A 23,428-nucleotide genomic window follows, 5' to 3' on the forward strand; every position below is an offset into this window, starting at 1 on the left:
AAAATTAGACTTGAAGCACATCTGCTGCCTGCCTCCCTGATTTTTCTACATTTTTACGCATTCCTCTTCTTTTTTTATCACAACTCTAGGACAGAAGCGGATAAACAAAATGTCAATATCTTATTATTGTAGGCCAAAAATGTTGGTCATGAGTTGTGTCTAAGCTGTAGCACAGCCATCTTAACAAGGCAAGGCTTTATTCATGGTATGTGTTGCTACAGTGCTGTTTTACATTATAGCAACACTATGTGTAATGCTATATTGTTCTACTACCCTGACGTAAAGAGGAACAAATGACCAACAGCTTCTCGTGCCCAGCACTGATAGGTTTGGCGGTACTTTGATTCTGAAAACAGAGATAAGCTTGTATGTAGGCTGTGTTTTGTTAAATTGGCATATAACAAATTGACTGCTTAACAGGCTGGTGGTGCTAGCTCTGCTAACCTGAGACACACTTAAAGCTGCTGTTGGTAGGAATGGTGTAAAAAACGTTACTTTTTCTGCTGGGTTTGGAGAAAAGGTCATAATACCCATCTGTACTCATCGGTAAGTGAAGTAATTTGAGATTATGGAGAAATCTCTGTTTTCCAATGCCTATGTATAAAGCAATGTTATTATTCCCCTCGTTCCCGTTATGATGGACCAATCAGATCTAGTCCCCAACCCTCTGTCCTGATTGGTCGAGTTGCGGCCCCACTAGGTTGCCCTGATTGGCTGGGAAGCCACTACTTCCTCATAGAACATGCACAACAATCTTTTGTGGGTGGAGTTACGGGAGCAGAGACGGGAGGGGGAGGGGAGTGAGAGGAAATCTGGTGGGGAGGGGTAGTGTTGACATTCGAAATCTCTCTCAGAACTGATGTTTATATACCGACTACCAATAGCAGCTTTAAAGCTGGTTTGTATTGCTGCGTCGACCCAACACAGCAGGGGCTGACGCGGACATGAGCACCACATACTTGTGCGTCAATGTGTCCGTGACGCGCAGCAATTCTCAGCCGAAACGCTTGAGGGCAGTTTGGTCTCTCCGATAGTTATCGTCTGTTTACGGCTGTGTTACGATCTCAGATCTCAGCGATTCAGAGCGTGTTATGTTCATTTACAGCCGATACATGTTGCTGTTTATCATACAGCAATGATTACAGGGAAGAAAAGAGAGGACACATTAGAGGGGATGAAATACATCAGGGGTTCACCAACTTTTAAGCCCGTGACCCCCAAAATATAGATGCCAAAGACTTCCGACCCCCACTGTCCCTCAAAGTAATTCAATGTAGCTTCATTTAGCTGGTTTGTAGAAATTTAGTCTACCTATATGAGCATGTGTCTGTGTTTCCTGTGCCGTTATGAATTAACCTACTGCTACTGATGCTTTTGATAATTAACTGTTCACTAACCCTAAACTTAGGAGTCATCTGGCAACAAAGAAAAGGTAGAAAACTCATTACATTTTCTATTTTCAAGGTTTTATTTTAAGTTTATCTACTATTTGTGTCTATATTTTTTACTATAATGGGTAAAATGTAAGGTTCCTAAACAACTTTTTTTCTAAAAACAGTCTGGAAGGCATCTCACGACCCCCTATTTGTGTCTCGCTAACCCCCTCCCCCCCCCCAGGGGGTTATTCTCTAACCCCCCGTTAGAGAATCGTGAGTGAATCGTATCGTGAACCAAAAATCGGGATTTGAATCTAGTGGTGGGTTGAGTGTATCGTTACATCCCTAGTATTTACCACTCAAACCTACATTATCAGAGTGAATAATGACGGTAACAAAGAGGCTTCTGAACTTAAATAAAGAGTCAGCTTTTCTACTGGTAGTTGGCGGTTACAGAAAACTCTGAATATGAATCAAAATCCAATACACATGACCGGCCTTAAGCTCTCAGTATGAGCCTCTGCGGGGCTCCGAGTCCTCATGGTCCAAAGCTCCTCAAAGACAACACATCCGTCTGGCTCGTCTTCCCTCCTCCGAGCTCTTCCTCCATGTTTAGTCAGAAAGGCAAACATTCGCCTTCAGCTGTGTAATTTCCCCCCCAGCAGCCTGCCAACATCTTATTACACCAGTTCACTGGGACAGGGCTACACAGAGGACACTTGACTGTAAATGTTTTCCAGCTTCATCTGCCCGTGTGTGAGCCTCGGTCAGGCTCCACTGGGCTTTAGTAAGCAGCTGCTGAGAGCTGGTTTTGTGGCTGAGTGTTAGCATACGGCCAGATTTGTTGTGGGAACTAGCGGGGTAGTTGTTACGGAAAGCTTTTTAAAGCCGTGTGTGGCTACTGAATGTTAGCGAACAGACATTTTTCCTCGATCGGATTTATTTAACTTTTTTCCTCCTCTCACGCCGCGAGAAAATGCATCTCCACAGCGGCTGAACAGATGCAACATTCTTCTCCTGAGAGTGTAATTGTCTTCATTCCTCGGCCATCCAAACAAACACGCCAAACACATAGGAGAGCCATTTCACACACACTCTAAAATGCTTCCAATAATGCACAAACAAGCCTGAAATATGCTGCTGGATTTAAAAACCTGAAGTTTTCAATCCCCACTTCCTTTTTCTTTCAGTCCCCTGCTAGCATTAAATTCCTCTAACCCAAAACCGTACCCCCTCTTTCTGACAATCAATCTTCCTAACAGCTCGTGTACACAGGAGAATATCTAATAACTCCAAGTGAACACCACTCCTCTTTTTTTTTTTCCTCCTCTTTGGACGCCCCAGACACCCAGCAAATGGCCCCCGTTCAGCCCCAGGTTTGCAGCCCCGGCTCAGGCCTGCTCAGCTCCACGGATCTCCCCCACCGCCACACACACAGCTCGCTCAGGTCGACAGCTGGCCTCATACCAGGGCAAATGAAAACACACACTATTACACACTTCTCTCCTGGGTCAAAGGCAGAGAGGGAGGGAGAGAGGGGGAGAGAGAGAGAGAGAGAAAAAAAGTCCCTGCTTTGATTGGACAGCTGACTCAGAGCTATGTTTGAAATTCTTCATCTGAACTCAGTCGGAGATATTCAGATGAGGGAGTGGGATGCTGAGCTGTGAGATTTGGGAGTTTCTCGTCGTTGAAAGAGTCTCTTTGCTGCTCTGCTGGATCGGTTTGGAGTGGGTGGTTTTCCTGACGGGGACTTTTCAAATGTGGAAAAACACAAACATGGCATGCTCACTTACAAGCTCTAAATGTAATCAAGTCCTTTCCAGTAACTCGGTTGACAACAACCGAGAGAGGACACTGATCACTGTGGGGAGGTCGGATGAGTTAAAGTAACTCAGGGAGAATATCACTGCATGAAACAGAGCCACAGGTTTTGAGTTATTAGGTGTTCTCACACATTAGTTGGCAGTTTAATGGATGTAAGGAGCCAAAGCTAACTTGGAGTAAAACAGCATCTTGACACTAAAATAAAATGGTTACCAGGCTGCTTTATTTAGTGCTTTTAACCTGACTGCATCACACTGAGGGATGTGTCTGATACTGGGTTATCTATTAAAACACTAAAGGATCTGTAGCACATCGTCTTTTAATCTGTAAGCCAAACAACAACAAATAATACGTGCAGTGATTTTAACGACCCATTCATCATGTTTTAGCAATGACCTGGTGCTTAGTCTTGGCTATCGTCTCAGCTGCCGATGGGTTAGATCGCTGTTGGAGCTGCATGACTAATCTAACTGGGATCACAATCATGGTGTGAGATAGTGCTTATGTAGAACGGCACAAAAGGCTGCGATTTAATAAATGTCTGTGTGTCTGTAAACTTGGGATGGGAATTTACAGTAATCCTTGTACTCAATTACTCAAATTTCCCTAAATGAACATACATCTTTTCCACTCTCATAGTTGTTGTTCTCCGTGATGGTAGCTTGTACTCCGGCTCGACTAACGTGATCAGCTCTTTGAAGCCTTCTCCTTCCACAAAACTTAATGGGAGCATATCTCCAGTTACCATTTTGGTTATCAGCAGGCTAACCTTTGCCGCTCTGGTTTCGTCACAACGACGTGTGCTAACAGGGTGAGCAAAAGACGAGATGCGAGACTGCCTGTTATTTGTCTCCGCAGTTTTCTCCTTCTGCTTGAAGCGTATGTGGTTAATCATCAAACTAGTATTTCTATGGTGTGTAAGTTTAACGCCACATATCTTGCACTGCACATTAAGTTGATCGTTTTTTTCGAAGTACTTCAAGTCATCACTTTTTTTAACTGACATGTCGCAGGTGTCACAGACGGTTCTGTGTTTGTTGTGCTTTTGCTTTTTGAATAATATGTTCCTAGAGAGTTGCCGTAGCTGCCATAAGACAGTTGTTTTTGCTGAAATCTGGCTCTGTGAGTTCTAAAGCTGAAGCCGTGGCCGGAGAAGTCAAACGTTTATATCCCGTTCATTATTTTCCTACCTAGTATATTCAGTTAGGCGAAAACAAAAAGCACATGGTCACACGTGTAACGCTGTATGAGTTCAAGTTATGTTGCCAGGTGCGCGAGTAACAAAATGTTACTTGAATAATGGGGTCAACAGCGAGTACTCGAGTCCTTGAGTTTTTGTACCCATCCCTATTGTAAACGTTACAACCTCTGCTCTGATTGCGCTTATCGGCGAGTTTGTAATGTCACATGACTACAGCGTTGAAGATAGTGACCAACGTGGATGTTGACAAGCAGGAGCATGGTGGAAAAAATCCAACATCTGCTATATGGGAATATTTTGGATACAGGTACTGCAACGTTAAGTTTTAAACTCACTAAGGCTACATTCACACTGCAAGGCTTAATGCTCAATTCCGATTTTTTTGCTTGCCTGTTCACATTACCATCTATAATGTGACCTGTATCCGATTCCAGTGTGAACTGCTAGCAGCTCCGAACTGCCCCGCATGCGCAAAAGAACAGTAACAACGACATCACATGCAGCTGCTTCCCAAACGTAAACATGGAGGAAGTCAGCATTTTCGCCTTTGTTACAAAGTTTTTGTGCAGAGGGAGCCGGAGAATGAATGACCAGGTGCGGAGGACGTCAAGTATGAAGAAAAAGAGAGCCAAATTGCTTGTTTCGGCTTTTTGCAGAGCTGTGGCCGCAAATACGATTGAAAGGTATATTTATTATCTATATTTATTAGGGCCGAGACCTCGTTGTACCTCCATCGACTTGCTCCATCGTTGCTTATTGAGTGACGTGAAAGTATCAAATGTGCATCAAATCCGCCTTTGCCGTTCACACTGAGGTCACACTGAAAAAAATCAGATCTGTATCTGATTCAGGACCACATATGGAAGTGGTCTAAATCTGATTTAACATTTTTAGTTTCTATATTTATTGTCCCTACTGTCGTGTTGTTAAGTACCTGTGTTCAAATTACCACGTCAAATTCCTTATGTGACCTCACTTGGCAATAAAGCTTTCTTGATTCTTGATGTAAAGGAAAGGACTACAATAAATTTAAACCTCATTATGCCAAGATAATTAAATAGTTATCCTCATTTTTTCAATCTTGGGAGAGCTCTTATGACACATGAGAGGACAACATGAAGGTAGAGTAAGAAACTCAGGCAGAGAGAGTGGGCGATGACTGGGTTTGAAGTGAACCTGGGCTTCCTTCGTAAAGAGCTGTTGCCTCTATACATGGGGTGCATCATTTAACAGCTGAGCTAACAATCGACTTCCACCAGATCCGTGTCCGATCCGTCTCCGTGCTCTCTCGTCCGTCAACACACACCGCAGCACGGAGCAGAACCATCGGACAGCTGGAGTCATGTAACCGAGGTTTTCCCGCGGTAATAACTGCATTCATGAATATCCGACTCCTCTCTTCATCCATGATGCCTTTATTTGCCTCTGAAAACCTTTGACCTGTTGACTTCTGACTCCACTCATCATGATGGTTTGTTGTAGTAGTTAAGTGAAATAGGATCTGATGAAAACACTGTTTCATCCTGAAAGTTAAAGGTGCAGTTGGTAGGAAAGGGGTAAAAAAAAAACACTATACTTTTTTGTGTCATAATACCTTAAGTAATTGAAGTAATTTGAGTTTATGCCGATATCTCTGTGTTTTCCATGCCGATATCTCTGTGTTTTCCATGCCTTTGTATCATGCAATGTTAGTGTTCCCCTTGTTCCCGTCATCACGGACCAATCAGAGCTAATCTCCTAGCCTCTTTCCTGATTGGTCGAGGGGCTGCCCCTACTACGTTGTCCTGATTGGCTGGGAAGCCAGCAGTACTTCCTCAAAGAATAAGCACGAGAAGAAGGGGAAATCTGATGAGGAGGGGTAGTGTTGACATTCGAAATCTCTCTCCGAACTCATGTTTATATCACGACTACCAACTGATCAACAATCTTCTCTGTTGAGATTGATGCGTCGTGCTCCATCTGATCCGGGGGGCTTTGGCGTGCCGGATCAGGGATGCAGGCGGTAAGCAACAGAGCAGACCCAGTGGAAGTTAACACATTGACTAGAATAGAAACCTATCAGATCCAGTGCTATGGTGGATCGGAGACCAACCAGACACTGATCTGGTGGGATTTGGCCGAACAATTGATCATAGTTTGGGGAAAATAACACACTTTTCTTTTTTTGGGTCGATCTATCCCTGCAGAATATTTCTGTGTGACAAAGAAACACAAAGTTCAAGAGACAACACTAGCTGCCTTTAGGGGTCTAGGGGATTATTTCCATCAGTTATTGTTTCATTCTTTAGTGCATGTATATAATGAAGTGATCATTTATTATCTTTGGAGTGAATTTCTGTTGAGAGTTGTTAAACAGCTGAGTCCACAAACCTTCAGAAATACTGCTGGAGACAAATCAAAGTTCTCAGAGTATGACATCAGCGTTTGCGAAGCTTGACTCAGCATTAACAGTCATATAAAATCATAGTAATGCCTCCAGCGTGTCTCTTTAGAGACGACATTTGACTTTATTGCCAACTTAAATGATCAGTTTGGCATTTAACGTGTTCTTTAGCGATTATTCCAACTACAAATCTACACACGATGAGCGCTTCAGGGAGAGTTTGTCTGATTTTCCCAGAAACCCATCACTACAATGGAGTTATTGATGTTTCTGCTCTTGATACTGAAATGATCTGCATCCACAGGACACATCTTCAGCTCTGCCAGCTCCTGCCACAGCCCCATGAAAAGCCATCACTTCAGTTTTTGATGCTGTGGACTTGATACCGAGCTGCTCCCTTTGGCACGGGCTCTGATGGTGCCATCCAAAGAGGAGGAAAAAGGAGCAAATGGCCCAGCCTTTAATGCTCATCTGAGTCCACACAATGCTCTTATAACAGGAGCCCTAAGGGTCTCACTGGGTGAATAAACCACAAACGTGCATTCCTCTGCAGGGAAAAAGCACAGGAAAAAAAAAAGATTAATTGATAGAGGAGAGGAGACAGCTCTTTTTAGGGAAAGGAAGGGAGGAAGCTGGGGGAATGAAAGGATGGCTGGCAGGCCAAAGTGTTAAAGAGGGGAGACAAAACCCTGGCTTCAGTCCTCAGTGAAAGAAAAGACGAGGATTTCACAAGATGATGGACTGAAGGAGGGAGGGAGGGAGGATTAGGGTAAAGAAAAGCAGCAGGGACAGGGAATGCCTCCTATTGTAATGATGATGTTTCTGAGAAATGTCTCAGCCTACATACTCTTCGTATTTATAGAAGCACTTAGATATTCATCACAGGCCATTATGGCTGCAGGTTTTTAATGAAGGCTGTGTCTGCTGCCTTTAAAGTGTACCACAAGTTATTCCCTGTGACCAATATGCGACAGGCAGTCACAAGATAGGATTGCATGACTTATTTTACACGCAAACATGAGTGGATTCCTACATTTTCTTCATTTAAAAAGGTGTTTTAAGAGTATTTTAGTGCTGAGTTTATGCCTTGATTTCCAGATTTTTTTCCCCACAGCCCTCAGATGTGATGGTATCTTTATTTTACCACCTTTTCTTATTTTGTATGCACACCACAAAGCCAAAGAAGAGAGAAAAAAATCACAGGAGCTCACCCGAAGTCCTGGTCCATAGACTTGAAGAAGAATTTGTAGTTTGGCTTGTTCAAGACCTGTTTAAAATCCAGCAAAGTGATATTTTCGGCAGCAATAGGTATCTTCACCAAATACGGCGTCTCCTCTTCGTCGATGTGGTATATTATTTTGGTTTCCGCCATCTCTGCGGTTGGTTTTATTCCTCCCAAAAAGGCTGGAAGTCACCAGAAGAAGCACTCTAGAGGCGAGGTAGCGTTCACTTAGCTAGCTGTGCGGCTAACAGAGGTGAAACTTGGATTCTTTAAACCGAGCCAGAGGACGTGAAGAGAACAAACCCTGCTCCAGAAGCTCGCTGTCCGACTTTAAAGGAGGTAAAAATCGCATTCCCCCTGCTACCGAGGGGCGAAAACCGACGGACACGCTACATTCACACGACCTAACTTCCAACAACTTTTCCCCCAACAAAAACATCCAGGGGAGGGGGTCTGAAACTTTTCACCACTTTACAGAGCCAACGCGGCGTGTGACGTCAACACGTAACCCCCCCTCCTCTAGGTTCTCTCCTACAGGAGTTTAAAGAAATGAAGAAACACGTTTTAAAATTATAATTATACACACACCAGAATATATGAATTTATGTCACACTATTTTCAAAGATTTGTTTCTGTTTAAATTCTATAGAAGAGGATTAAGGCAACTGTAAAAAAAAAAAAAAATTAAGATCACATTTTTTTTAAATTATTGTTATTCTGAGAAAAAAGTCAGAGAAAGTCAAAAGTCAGAAAACTAATTAAAAAAAATGTTGACCTTAATTTCTTTTTCTGAGAAAAAAAGTCAGATTCTGAGATATTTTTCTTTAATATATGTACATGTACATATTATACATGTGCCTGTGTGCATAATTCTGAATTTGCGTATATTGGTATGTGTATAGTATGATATGTCTCTCTCATTAGACGAGCTGTTGTGCGCACTGCTTCTTTTTCTTTTTTTTTGCTGTAAATAATCTGTCAAATTTATGTTTTTTGGTTGAATTTGTTTTGTCTGTTTTTTTGTGGTTGTTGTTTTTTTGTCGTTTGTTCTGCTTTGTCTTGTTTTATTCTATTTGTGTTTTTTATTTTTATTTTTATTTATTTTTATTCTAGTGTATTGACATTATGTGTGTGTCTTTATTTGAATGTTTGTAATTAAATTTCAAATCATAAAAAAAAGAATTCTGAGATTAAAGTCATAATTCGAACTTTTATCTCATAATAATAAAAAAAAAATATTATTTTGTTTTCAGTGGCCCTAATCCTCTTCCGTAGAATTTATGTCCCACTATTTTTCAAGATTTCTTCTGCTTAAATTCAATACTTTGTACTTTCATATTGTTTCTACCTTTGGTTCACTTTGTTTTTTTTTCTCGAGTTTGTTAAATTAGCATGACAACCCTGTAAACTATCACTAAAAATAACTGATGTTCCATCTTTTTTGGATGATTTGGCTATTTCAGTTTCAGATATTATTAATATTATTTTATTACTGGGTAAATACCATATCCATTGTGCAAAGTGGAGAAATCATAAGCCCTCCTTTCCTGGTTTTATAAGTAAGGGATGATGGTTAGCAGGTTGTTATGGGAAAAGACCCTGAGACGAAGCGGAGGGGTCTTGACCACTCTGAAGATACTGTGTACTTTGTCCACCACTGAAACTAGCCCATATAATAACATTAGACTCGTAAAAGGAACTTAGCTAAAATACTACATAAATGAAATACATGATAAATATGATTCAAAACACAAATTATCAGGGTTTTTTTTTTTAGAACTAAAGCAAATGTATTATTAAGTCAAACAGTAGTTCTTAGTGCAAAATATACAGTACAGAAAAGTGACAACACAAACAATATAAACAGACATAATTTATAAATAATGTCATCAAGAAAACAAGGCAAAACAGTTACATTATTTTAATGTAATGCAAATTTATGATTGATATAGTTATCAATCTTTATTTGTAAATCACCAAATCACAACAAACATTATCTCAAGACGCTTTTACAAACATAGCAGGTCTAGACCATACTTTATGTTATATTATTAACAACGACCCAACATCAAGACAGGGTGAGACTAAGTTTTATCTCATCTTAATCCACCATGAGCATTGCACCTCTCAGTATTTAGCAAGTTACAGCGGCATGGACAAACTTCCTTTTAACAGGCAGAAACCTCGAGCAGAACAAGACTCATGTTAGACAGACATCTGCCTCGACCGAGTTGGGGTTGGAAAGAGGGATAGAGGAGAATAAGAGAGAGAGCGATGTTAGTGATGAGACGATTAGTAGTAGTAGTAGTACTTGTTGTCGCTGGAGTCCAGCACATCCGTATCACTCATACTTCGATATGAGCTTTAAAACCTTTATTGTAATATACTGTTGCTTTTGAATAAATGCACTGGAGGTAAAAGTAGAAAGGAAATACATCAAACTTTTTGTCTCATATATAATGGTACTTATTACAAAACAAGCATTACCTGTTAACTTCATACCCACTTCTTTGCAACATAAAGTGTTAAAAGCTTGACAGAGAATCAGATGTTTTATAGAATCCTTGAACATTGAGTGTGAACTCATTAACAAGATTTATAGAATGAAGAATCACAATTAACAAGGCTGAAAAACGATCCATATATCACAATAAATGGAAAGAGATGCAACCACACAGACAGAATAAACTAAATAATTAGAGGCACAGGTTAAAGGCACTATTAAATCACATAACCTGTGGAGGTACATTTATCTGCTATCCTGTAAACAATTATGAAAAATAATTCCTCATCACAGAAAGTGGTCATAAACATCCAGGGGCACTTTGTTGGTGTCTATGAGCAATGAACAGTGTCTAATGTGTAACATATGCCAGTTTAAAAAAAAGATGTATTAAAAACGTGGAACAGTTGACTGATAATGTAATCACACTTGGAGGAATAAAGCCACATCAGTTTTAAATCCTCTCATTTAAAGTGTGATACTCCCTCTGTTCTACATACACCACTAGAGGGAGCACTTTGTCAGTCTATCACCATGAAGGAGCAACAAATGTGAAGAATTTCCAGTGAGGCTTGGTGTACACGATGGTAATCTGTAAATATGGAGTTGGCCCTGTGGATAGCAACGTAAGTATTTAAAAATATCCTCAGAAAAATTGTTAACCTACTTTCTACAGAGCCCCCCCTGTCACCAGCCCATAATAAGACTTCATGAAAACTGCTTCTATAAGAGGCTTTTGAGTTCTCTTTTAAAGTTTTCTGTTTAAGAAATGTGGCCCAAACACAACCCCGACCACGCATGTGATCACAAACAGCACCCAGAAAACGACCGCCAGCAGCTGCACACAGAACAGCGTCTTCTTGCTCTGCTGTATGACTTCCTCTTCTCCCATCAGGCCCGGTGCCGTGCCGTACGGCCGGTCCGGGTGCATCTGCTGAACCCGCAGGCTGACAGTGGGCAGGATGATGAAGCGGGTGTCCCTGCTGTCGCCCTCCAGGGACAACACCACTCTCTGGGTGACGGTTGCCAGGCGAGCTGACATGGTTACAGGCATGCGGAAGGCTCCGGGGGGCAGCCTGGAGAGGATGCGGGAGTTGCAGGGTAAAGAGAGGGCGTCCCCGGCTTCCAGAGGGGTGAGGTGGCGGCAGAGCGGGCAAGGGATGGCGGCTGGGCTGTGGGGGTCAGCGGGGTCAGAGGGGCAGAGCTGGATCCTCTGGAGGCACTCAGAACAGAAAACATGGAGGCACTCCAGCATTCTGGGGCATTTGTTGTACTGGTTGTACTCCTGGTAGCAGATGGGACACTCCACATCCATGGGTTCCCCAGGGGTGGTGCTAGGGACGGGTGCCATTGCAGCTGGGTCTCCCTGCTGGGGAGCTGGGACAACATCCTCTGTCATGGTGAGGGGACGGGGTGGATGGAGTTATCTTGGGAAATCAGAACTGGCACGACAATAAGAGGAGAATATTTAAGAAGCAAACAAAACCTGTAAGACATCCAGATGGTTTTTAAAACTCAGGATCTGCTCTCCCCATGATGCTGCTTTGTGTCCTTTAAGGTTTATGAAGCAGATTCCTCACTCCATGAGTCATTCATCTATTAAACCACTCAGACATTCACCGTCTCACTGCTCCCTTAAACCGTCTCATAACCACCCTGCTCCATGTAGAGCGTGCTGGCCTGCACACTCAGCATGTCCAGGAAGCGAGGAAATAAAAAACACAAGAGCTGTTAAAGGAAGTAATAATTTCCTGTAATGACAATTACTGGATGAGCTCATGTATTAGTTCACGTCTACTTTTCTGCAATCAGATTTGGGTTTTCTCCAGTTGTTTTAAGAGGTGACACAAGGAAGAGCAACATTTACTTGTTAGAGCCATTAAACACTAAAGAGCCTCAAAATTGAACCAATGTACATTAAATTAAAGTATAACTGAGCCGTTGAACCACAGATTTATTGCTATATGTTTTTTGAAGTCACATTCAATTAATATGTTGAGGGTACTTTTCTATTTTCCCCACATATGTGTATGTACTTTCTTTCACATTGTTAGATGAAAAGATTCATATCACCCTTGTGTTTGTCTTCTCAACAGGAGGCTACCGTAAGCAGCTGCTTTGATTAGTTTAACTTAACTTAGTTTAAAGACCAGAAGAAAACAGTTAGCAAGGATTTATCCTAACACAGCAAAATCCACCAATCATGCTAATTAATTACAGGACCAATCTTGTTAGCTTTAGCAGTGCTGGTAGAAGAATTTTGCTACATTTGGATAGTTTGGGTGTCCCCCCTCTGTTTGCTACCTTTGGATAATTTGGGAGTCCCCCCTCTGTTTGCTACCTTTGGATAGTTTGGGTGTCCCCCCTCTGTTTGCTACCTTTGGATAGTTTGGCTGTCACCCTATGTTTGCTACCTTTGGATAGTTTGGGTGTCCCCCTCTGTTTGCTACCTGGGTGTCCCCCTCTGTTTGATACCTTTGGATAGTTTGGGTGTCCCCCTCTGTTTGCTACCTTTGGATAGTTTGGGTGTCCCCCTCTGTTTGCTACATTTGGATAGTTTGGGTGTCACCCTCTGTTTGCTACATTTGGATAGTTTGGGTGTCCCCCTCTGTTTGCTACCTGGGTGTCCCCCTCTGTTTGCTACCTTTGGATAGTTTGGGTGTCGCCCTCTGTTTGCTACCTGGGTGTCCCCCTCTGTTTGCTACCTTTGGAAAGTTTGGGTGTCCCCCTCTGTTTGCTACCTTTGGATAGTTTGGGTGTCCCCCTCTGTTTGCTACCTTTGGAAAGTTTGGGTGTCCCCCTCTGTTTGCTACCTGGGTGTCCCCCTCTGTTTGCTACCTTTGGATAGTTTGGGTGTCCCCCTCCAGTCTTTATGCTTAGCTAAGCGAACCTCTCTAACCATTTAGAACTGGAAAAAAAAAACGTGTTTATCCCACTGTTGAAAACAAAAAGCAGGTTTTGGAGGTGAATTAGTCAGCTTTACTGCGGCTAGAAAAAGGATCATTGCTAGCTTTCGTATCCCCCTCTGTTTCTTGTCTTTATGATTGGCTGGGCTAACCTAGCTTTCTGCTGAGAACATAAATAAGCAAACTTGTAACAACACAAGGTGCATTTCGACCAAGAGTTGAAGGTCTTTTGAGCCCCCAGAGCTACTTTCCCCGGTACTAAAAGGTTCCTTTGCCCCCAGAGTTGTCTCCGTTGTGGAGAAAAATATATATTTTAAAAGGGATCTATGAGCTAGTTTAGCCATGTGAAGCTAAAGTAGCTAGCCACTAAGTACATGAATTAGCATTTTTTCTTGAATGTTTAACTATTTGTAAAAGGTACAATATCATGCTTACTCCACTGCTCTGCCTTGCTGTAGATTTTCACTAAGTGAATCTTAATATTAGTCTGTTGTACAAAGGCTGTGATTTATGATACAGAAGTATTAATCTTTTAGCTTGACGGACTTTTGATTTGTCCCTGTCCAAGCGGCAACCTCAGGTCTAAAAATATGAGTTGAATACGGAAGTGCTAAAAACTGCAGTTCATCAAGGATCCGCTTGAGGCTGGCTCCGGAAGTACCGGAAACCACATACACACCAATTCAAAAAGACGATCTTTACAGCAGAAATAAACATGTTTACAGCCTGGTACAAAAGACGAGTGTAGCCTGGATAGCTGGTGAATTTTTTTTCTAACGTGGCAATTCGGAAGATATTGAGATTACGAGTCTTCCAATGAGAGGCACAGCTGACTTGATTGACAGGCGGGAACACTGTAGCTGTTGGCTAGGAGGCTCAAAGCCCACCTCTTTACGTCACAATCACTCGACAGCAGCAATATGGCTGCTGCCGATGATTGGTCTCAAAACAGCGCTTTAGAAACAGATGGGTGACGTCATGGATACTACGTCCATATTTGCAGTCTATGCAGTCTATGATCCCTATGCATTGCTCACACGATACAACTATAACCCAACCCCAAGCTCACTCATGGGGGGATTGTTGCTTAGCACATGGGGTCTCCTTTGAATTAGTACATAGTACCACCTAGCCTAACAAATTTTAATTTAAAAGTCAACTATCACTGGAATAATTGCAGTGATAGTTGAGGGTTAGGGTTAGGGTTAGCCCTCACAGGTAATTCCCCCCTAACATTAGGATTTACACCACTAAAAGCACGGAGTGATTTCTAAATCACGGTTTAAGTAATGACAGAGTAGTTGTGAGAGAAGAGTTAAAGCCAGCACAGAGTAGCTGCTCAGTATAAATAAATGAGCCCTCTTGTATCTATGTAGGCCAGCAGTTTCAGTGAGATTAAACAGAGAGAAACTGGCAGAGATCCATCATAACACACTAGGCAGCAGATAAGAGCGGCACTTACCAGCTGCACACTCCCTTAGATCAGAGCTCACTTTGATGCCCACCTCTGACCGGGTACTTCCCCTCTCTCAAATCACACTCTTCCTCATGTTGGTGCAGATCTCATCCTGGAAGAGTGTCGTCCTCCCCTTTTTGTGTGAACATTAAAAAGTCAAGTTTCTCTCCTGCTGCGTGTCTGATCCTGGTTTACAGTCAGCCTCTTGTTTTTCGGTCTGTCTCACCTGATTCTACTCGTCCTCGTTTCTCTGTCTCTTCTCCCATGAGGCATCTCAGTGTGGTTTGCTGAGCATTAATTAAACCCTTGGTGATGTGCAGGTTACCTGGATACATAAGACAGAAAATGACAGATTGGAGTCTCTTGATCCCGACATGTCTTACTCTACTCCCATATTATGTTATTATGCTTCCACACAGTCAGCATGTATGGTTTTACAGGCAAAGGTTGGATTATGGTGTCATCCTTACTATCATCATTGAGTTTTTATGTTTAATCAAGAAGTAACCTTTCATTTAAATACTAAAAAACACTCATGTCACTTTGTAGAGGGAGTTGAATGGGGGTGAATGTGTAGTCATTGATCACAGGATTTCTTTTTAAGCAGCTTGTCCTGTTAAAACATGCTTGTAACCTACGCTGCTATATTCACTCCTAATTTTTTTATTGCACAACCACTCTGACTAAAAGCTAAAGTTAAAGGTAATTTTCACCTCTAGATTCAAAGCTGATTTTCCGTTTCACAGTGCTAACTTTATACTCCAAACTCACGTTAAATAGTGAGGTGAACACTTTGAGTCAGGCTTTTTAAGATTTCAGCAACAAGTGAATAAAGGGAAAAATCAAAAAGAGTTATATGAAGGGAGAAAGTGTCAAAAATGGACCTAATGAAAATTAAAATCATGTGAAAAATTATTCCTTCAGTCCTTGAAATGTTCTCTTTTTTGAGTGACCTGAGGTTCAAAACCAAGACCATCAATTTATAACATCTCCTGATTTCTCTAACAGGTGAAGTTTCCTTGTGCTGAGTTAAGTCTCCTATTTCAAACCAAACAAACCTTTTATAGATACTGTAATAAAGAGACACTATACCTCAATCCGTAACATGGATAGTAAGAATAAGTCCCATTTTTTAGAAGGGTTTTTGTCTTTTGGCTGAATGACTGCATGACTGAATAATCTTGTTCATACTCGAACGCCACGTTGGAAGGATTTCACCTGCTGTGGGCGGACAGGATACAGGAGAGCAAGACTGAACAAACTGGTGAAGAAGGCCAGCTCAGTCCTGGACTCTGTGGAGGTGGTGGCTGACAGGAGAATTATGGCCAATCTGTCTACTCTGATGGACATTTCTTTTGCTATATATATTCTTGTTGGACTTCAACTAATCACATTGAACCTACCAATAAAACGCCAAAGATCCACACAATAAGATACAGTCCACAGCAGAACTGAGTCTTGTGTTGATTTGAAGCAGACAATCATGACCATGATTAGTTTTATGACTCTTGTCTCAGAGTGTGTTTTTCTCTCTCCGTTCCTCCTCTAATCATCGGATCTGGTAAAGAACACTACAGGACTGTTAACAGAGCTGTCAATTATGATGTAACATCTAGGGCTGGGAAATAAAACGATAATTATCATGATGTAATTTATCTCAATATAAATATTACAAATGTAAGATAAAACGTTGATTTATTTAAACTTGTAGTTACAACCAACAACCACTGGAAAGGATGGGGGCGCTAGTGTGTCTTAAACGCGTTCCTACCCAACATTAAACAGAAGAAGAAGTCTAAAAGAAGACTTAACTTCATTAGTTAAGATATTTTGGCTATTTACTATACTGCTAAATCCCACATACAAGCTAACAAACTGTCTGGTTTAAGTTTTACTCAAGAGAAAAAAAGCTGCCTTTAAAATGATATGAAAGAATGAATCTATTGTGAAAATTATCGATACCAACTGATATGAAAAATTTTATCGTGATAACATATTTTTCAATATCGCCCAGCACTAGTCACATCCCCTCTTTTAGCAAGAAATAACCAATTAAAACAAAAAATCGACACAAGGGATTGACGTGGACATGAGCCCCACATACGTGTGCATTGATGCGTCCGTGACGCGCAGCAATTCTCCGCCGAAACGCTTGAGGGCAGTGTGGTCTCTCTGATAGTCGGTTGCCTGCGTCCGCCCTGCTACGATCTCTGTTTACTTTTCCACAGCGATTCAGAATGTATTATGTTAATCTACAGCTGATACATGTTACTGTTTAACATACAGACATGATTACATGAAGAATAGAGAGGAGGAGATGAAATACACGGCCAATGTGCGGCCGATGAGCTGGGATTCCGGAAGTGCAGTAAATGCTGTAAAGACAATGCTGCCGAGCGGACCAGTCACAGGGCTTGCGGTCCGCGTCGATTCTACGGGTAGTTACATTTTGGAGTAGGTGCACGTCAGCTACGTGGGTAGGCCTCTGTGTAGGTACGGGAGCTATGCGGACCTGCGGCGTAAGCTACGCCGTTGATTTGACGCAGAAGTACAAATCCGCCTTAACGGTCTAAGCGCCCCACATACAGAGGCTATAGTCCTCGTCGCAGAGGTCACCAGTTCGATGTCGTCCCCCACTCTACTCCCCACGTTTCCTGACTATCTACAGCTGTCCTATCAATAAAGGCAAAAATGCCCAAAAAATACAACTTTAAAAAAACCCGACAATCATAAATCAGCGTCATAAGAAAAGGCTGCTACAACAAAAAAGCATGACTGAGAAAAAATGGCGTGTATTTTAATTTTCTAGTTTGACCCATGTCCCATCTATTACAATGGAGGAGGCAGGCTTTGTGGGCAGCCAGAGTCCAAGGAGAGCTCTAAATGTGTTGGCTTCACTTTGTGGGAACTGCTGTGCTGTCAATGTTTTTAAGCAGTCCATGGACCATATAAAGGAATTTTAAAGTAAGTGATAGGGGGAAAACCCCAGGCCCAAAACTCAGCTGAAGCTGAACACTATCAGTAAAGTCTTATAAGGGTAACATTGTTTTGTCTCCAAAATGACGTAACCTAGCAATTGAGATCATAAAGTCATTAAGATAAACATTATTATGGTGAGAAACTTCAGTGGGCAGTAGGGTCTTTTCCTCATAGACTCCTGTGAATGGGACTAAAATCACTCCCTGCTGGCCTTAAGGGAGAACACAGGTTTAAGTTACTTAGGTTCTGGGTTCACTTTCTATGTCTGCTTCTTTTTACAGTTTATGTTGCAAGAAGAAAATGTTGGCAGAGACATTTTTAAAACACTTTGAAGACATGTGACATTCTAAAATAGGTTTTATATGTCTCTTACATCACTACCTTTCTATTGCTGTAATCCCCTGGAACTAAAAGTGACATCTTGTGCCAGAACTTTTGGGTGTGTGAGCGCCTGCAATACAAAGAGTTATAAAAGTCAGTTGAAGCGTGATGACAGTGTTGTATTTTTGCGCTTTAGCCGCACTTTTTTGTTTTCAAACTAAAAAGGTATTTCAGCACATTTCTGCTCAGGAGTCCTTTTCCATTGTGACCACACACACTTACAGTAAGGTCAGTTTAACTAGCGGGAAAGCCTAGTAAAATATGAACAAAAGACCGCACATTTCACAAACAAGTACACACACACATACAGTGGATGAGAGAGTTTGTGATTGTTGGCTAAGATTTCAACGGAAATCCCCATGAAAGGAGCTCCGGCTGTATCAACAAATGGGAGGGGACTATCACGGGATTTACCAGAGACAAGGCTGACGTCACATTAAACACACACACACACACACACACACACACACACACACACACACTGAAGCGTCAGCGTGGGCAGGAGGAGTTGAACTTCTGACATAAGCCCACACATGTTAGAAAGTTGAGGTAATCATTATGGCGTACTAGTTCCAACATTTTCTAACTTGTGTTCTTTTTCCTTTTTTCCACGACTCTTACCTAAAGGGTCATTTTGAGGGTTTCTACCAGGAGGGTGCTCCATATTTTTGGCACTAAACTGACTCCTACTAAGATAATATACAGCATAATGTTCACTGATAAGGCACCCTTGAGGGGACATTACCATATTTTCCACATTGGATGAGCACTCTGAATGGCATGTTATCCTATCTTATTACCCGGCTGTCTCACTGATCTTCCCGTTGTGTAAGATACTTTGATTCTGATGGGTCCAAACACCTTGAAGAAGGTGATAAACTTGCACTTACACGAGCAAGGCCAGATGCAAACTGATTACACGTCATTTCAAATCAATCGGTGAGGTAAAACAGTTAGTTCCCATTCGCATCAAAACAATCTGGTGTTAATGCTAGTTTTGGTTGTCATTTTAAATATGCAGGCTATGGACATTTCCAATTGAGAGACGCCTGACTCCACCACAGAGTGCCGAAGTTCCCCAGTGGGCCCAATGGAGCACTTTGCCATGTTTTCTCCACTGGCAGGGGACCCCAGAAAGCACACTACCATATCTTCTACACTACGAAGGTTCTCTGAGGAACATTTTTATCAAACTCTCTTAATGCTCAGTAGTACACAAATATGGTTCTTTAATGTATTTGCATTGTACGAAAATGAGTTAATTTTCAATGGGCATGAATGCGGCTGAAACAGGTGCAACCCAAATCTTTCAACATTAACATATTAATTTAACATTATTGTCATTATGGCCTTTAGAAAAATGTTTTTTTTGGGAGGTAGGGTAGTGCACTATAGATCCCCTAAGCTTTTGTCCTTAATGGTATTTTTTCCCCCTTACATTACTTTTACTTTTATACTTTAAGTAGTTTTGAAACCAGTACCTTTACACTCTTACTTCAGTAAAAAGCTTGAGTTGATACTTTTTAAACCTTAGTATCTATACTTATACTTGAGCGATGGATGTGAATACTATTGACACCTCTGCTCTCTCCAAGGACACCCTGAAGGAAACATAATCAGATTTTCTCCTTTGTAGAAAATTAGATTTTCTCCACTAAAAGGACACTGTGGGGGACAATCAATCCCATTTTCCCCACTATCATAATATAAGGACACATTGCCACAGTTTCTTCACTTGGAAAGTACCTCAAGCTTTCTCCAAGGGCACACTGACAGGCACATTCGTTAATACTTTGATTTTCGGTGCAATACCTCAATACCCATGTGCAATATTGTAAATTATTCCATAACATATTTTATTATTATATTCATCCACTACATGTGCACCCTGGCTTAGGCTTATTTAACTTATTTCATGTCTTTAAAAGTACTTCTATACCTTTCTTTGTACAGATAGTATTTTTATTTAGAATTTTGGGATTTGTGATTAGGTTTATATATTTATTCACCTTACTGTCTTGTTGTGTCCTTACTGTCTTGTTGTGTCCTTACTGTCTTGTTGTGTCCTTACTGTTTTGTTGTGTCCTTACTGTCTTGTTGTGTCCTTACTGTCTTGTTGTTAAGTACCAGTGTTCCATTCACCACGTCTAACTCCTTGTGTGTGCGAGCTCTCTTGGCAATAAAGCTTTCTTGAATCTTGAATCTTGAATCTTGAATCTTGAATTCTAGGCTAAAGGGCACTCTGCTAGGTTTTCCCCACTCCAAGGGCACTTTATTATAATGTCACCTATGCACCTGTTTTCACATGTTCTCCAACAGGGGTTTACCTCTGTTGGAAAATAAATCCCCCACTCCTCCAAATTAATCTGAGCTCACCAGTAGAATAGAAACCGGACCAGAAATGTATTCTGATAAACTAGATTAAAGATTAACTGCCAACTATTACGCTGTGGTATCAAGAGTTATTTAGGGCCCTTCCTCACAAAAGGATCAGTGCGGTTCTGAGGGGTAATGAGAGGAACTTAATTGACACTTGGTCTCCTGTGCTCAGTTATTTACCTAAAGAACTGACTCAACTTCTGATGAGGGGACAAACAACATAACATTACCAAACCTGCAGAGAGCTAATCAATAAGCATCCTCCTTTTTTTATTTTTTATTTCATTGAGTCTCTATTGTCGGTATAGCTAGCTTTGCCTTTTGTTATCAGGTATTATATTTGCTTGTACTTGGAATGTATTATAATGGCAATATGCAGGACATCGACCTGTGGGGGGAGTGGGTCTTCCATGTTTGGATTATACAGTATGATATGGTGGCAGTATGTTATTTTGTTTTATTTATTTATGTATTTTATGTTATTCTATTTTATTCTTCCTTCTCTTCTCTTTCTGATGTAAATGTATTTATATAATCCACTCTTAATGTTTTATTTTAAACGTGTAATGTGGTTTGAAGGCAAGATGTATGGTTTGATTTAATTCTCCTCTGTTTGTGGAAAATCAAAAAACAATAAAACTCTGTTTAAAAAAAGGAAAAGAAACCGGACCAGAACACCTTAAACACATTTAAAAAATATTTTAGCCTTGATTCTTTTTAAATGTTGGGCTTTAAATGTTTCACTTCAGTCCCTGTGTAACAACCATAGACAGAATAAAATAGGTAACTTGTTTGACTTCACTGAAGTTAATCACTGGAATCTGGTCAATCTGTAACAACTGGCTCTGATGTCAGTCTGATGACATCTTATACACAAGGTGTTTCTAAAGTAGTTCAGTTTCATGTCCTCGCGTGCGTTTTGAGAGTGGTGACTCATGTTTACCAAACTCAAAAGTCTACTACGTTCCTCCCACGCGCTTCCTGACCCCCTCCGGTATAAATCTGGGCAGCTCACTCCTCTTGCCTCATTCAAGCTTTGGGAAATCGAAAATAGCTGACCCTACACCGCCAGAAATCAACCATGTACTCAGAGATCGAGTGTGGAATTTGCTTTAGGACTTACAACACGGGTTGGCGGTGTCCCCGAGAGCTCGACTGCAAACACAGCTTCTGTGAGACCTGCCTGCTGGCCCTTTCACGACCCGCTGATGAAGCGCGTCTTGAGGCTGACAGGTCCATCCTCTGCCCGCTGTGTCGACTCACCACAATCATTCCCGAAGAGAGGACGATTAAGACCGGGCTGAAGGTGGATGAGTCTGTCCTGGAGCAGTTGATAGATGCGGGGGTCCTCGACAGAGATGACGAGGATGACCAGTGGGAAGAGGAGAGACGCGTTCCAGGCAGCTGTGACGACCATGAGGAGGGGACACCCCCGGACACTCCAGCCGAAGAGGGAGACTCCTCCCCCGGCTCAAGAGGAGGAAGGATCAGACGATCCTGGACTAAAGTTTGGAAGAAGATAAGCGGAAAGAATTCACCACGAAGTAAGTATTTTCTCATGTGTCACTAAGTTTGTTACATACGGAAGAGGATTAGGGGCACTGGAAAAAAAAATGAAGGCCCAATTTAAAAAATATATATTATTATTCTGAGATTAAAGTCAATATTCTAGGCAAAGGTCAGAATTCTGAGATAAAAGTCAGACTTTTGAGATTAAAAATCAGAATTTTTAAATTAAAGTCAGAACTTTGAGATTAAAGTCAGAACTTTCAGAATTCTAAATTATTATTATTCTGAGATAAAAATCAGAATTCTCAGAAAAGGTCAGAATTTTGAGATTAAAGCCAGAATTTGGAGAAAAAAAATCTGGCTTTAATCTTAGAATTCTGACTTTTTTCTCAGAATAATAATAATTATAATAATTCTTTCCAGTATCCTCTTCGTAGTTACAACTTTAGATATTTATCTTCCAGGTTTGGTTATAGTTTGAAGGGCGCCATTTTTATTCAAAACTACCCTACGTAGGCTATATTAAACTAGCTAAAGCACTGAAGCTGAGTAGTTATAGTCTTTAAGTGAAATGTTAGCGTCCTAATAACCAAAGTGTGTTCCCAAAATGTTACAGAAAGTTTTATTTTGATATTTGTGTGTTAATATTTTTACTAATGTGTCCTATTTTTCTTTTACAGACTGTCGGACTATGACCAACATTGACATGAGGGACTTTGCCATGATGGCATCCTACATGTTTTAAGGAGTCTACAGCTTCAGATAACCTGGACAATGTGACACTATATTTATTCCAAATGGCTCTTCTATGCAACATAGACTAACTATTTGATAATACTGATGGTAAAACTTCACTGGAAAGGGAAATGGACACAGTCGACCATGATTTCACTGAACTTTTCATCTTTGTCATTCCTTGTTTCAATGATAACCACTGTGTAACTGTGAAAACTTGTTAAATTTATACATGTTGTTATGGCACAAATATATGTAATATTTATGTATTTATTTTTTATTGTATTTATTTTAATATTTTTGTAACATACGAGGAAAAAATAAACCAGTTCTGATCCCCACTCATTGAAGCTTTGTGTGGTTGCATGCTGAATTTAGGATGCCAGTTTTTGTGAGTCGGTGTATTATAAATAACTTTAAACTAGCTTTGATGCATCTCAATAAATATTCAAGGATAAAGTGACAGCATCCGTGTTATCAAAGACAATTCAAGGAAAGAAACACCTAAAACTGTGAACAAGAGGATTGATTATACACATTATATCATGAAAAAGGGGTGAAAACACCTTCATAT

General features: G+C 41.0%; 3 protein-coding genes across 6 annotated transcripts in view; 1 reads left to right on the forward strand and 2 right to left on the reverse strand.

The window, feature by feature from the left end:
* Window positions 1–8,494, reverse strand: part of dvl2 (dishevelled segment polarity protein 2) — a 31,413-nt gene extending 22,919 nt beyond the window's left edge. The window contains exon 1 of the mRNA XM_034676308.1: window positions 7,996–8,494. Coding sequence (XP_034532199.1) covers window positions 7,996–8,156 — 161 coding nt within the window. The 5' untranslated portion in view covers window positions 8,157–8,494. The remainder of the gene's footprint in view (window positions 1–7,995) is intronic.
* Window positions 8,495–10,248: 1,754 nt separating this feature from the next.
* On the reverse strand, window positions 10,249–22,185 carry si:ch73-335l21.2 (E3 ubiquitin-protein ligase RNF152). 4 transcript variants are annotated; one of them, XM_034675970.1, is made up of 4 exons: window positions 21,734–22,184; window positions 15,098–15,196; window positions 14,878–15,004; window positions 10,249–11,951 (listed from the first exon to the last, which is right to left on the reverse strand). In XM_034675970.1, the coding sequence occupies exon 4, from the start codon at window positions 11,906–11,908 to the stop codon at window positions 11,258–11,260; it is 651 nt and encodes a 216-aa protein (XP_034531861.1). In that variant the 5' UTR covers window positions 11,909–11,951; window positions 14,878–15,004; window positions 15,098–15,196; window positions 21,734–22,184; the 3' UTR covers window positions 10,249–11,257. The 4 variants fall into 4 exon arrangements, with proteins under 4 accessions (XP_034531861.1, XP_034531863.1, XP_034531862.1 ...); XM_034675972.1 differs by lacking the exon at window positions 14,878–15,004 and having other exon boundaries at window positions 21,734–22,185; XM_034675971.1 differs by lacking the exon at window positions 21,734–22,184 and adding an exon at window positions 18,232–18,265 and having other exon boundaries at window positions 14,878–15,196.
* On the forward strand, window positions 21,537–23,195 carry si:ch73-335l21.4 (RING finger protein 227). Its single transcript, XM_034675974.1, has 2 exons — window positions 21,537–22,154; window positions 22,800–23,195. The coding sequence occupies exons 1-2, from the start codon at window positions 21,692–21,694 to the stop codon at window positions 22,862–22,864; spliced, it is 528 nt and encodes a 175-aa protein (XP_034531865.1). The 5' UTR covers window positions 21,537–21,691; the 3' UTR covers window positions 22,865–23,195.
* Window positions 23,196–23,428: the final 233 nt, after the last annotated feature.

Source organism: Notolabrus celidotus, chromosome 23, assembly GCF_009762535.1.
Source record: "Notolabrus celidotus isolate fNotCel1 chromosome 23, fNotCel1.pri, whole genome shotgun sequence".
Classification (NCBI taxonomy): domain Eukaryota; kingdom Metazoa; phylum Chordata; class Actinopteri; order Labriformes; family Labridae; genus Notolabrus; species Notolabrus celidotus.

What these genes read in the sequence shown, in the direction of transcription:
- si:ch73-335l21.2 (XM_034675973.1), bottom strand. Translation starts at nt 11,908, where the DNA reads ATGACAGAGGATGTTGTCCCAGCTCCCCAGCAGGGAGACCCAGCTGCA.
- si:ch73-335l21.4 (XM_034675974.1), top strand. Translation starts at nt 21,692, where the DNA reads ATGTACTCAGAGATCGAGTGTGGAATTTGCTTTAGGACTTACAACACG. An exon ending in CGGAAAGAATTCACCACGAA is followed by an intron (nt 22,155 to 22,799) that starts GTAAGTATTTTC and finishes TTTCTTTTACAG; the next exon opens with ACTGTCGGACTATGACCAAC.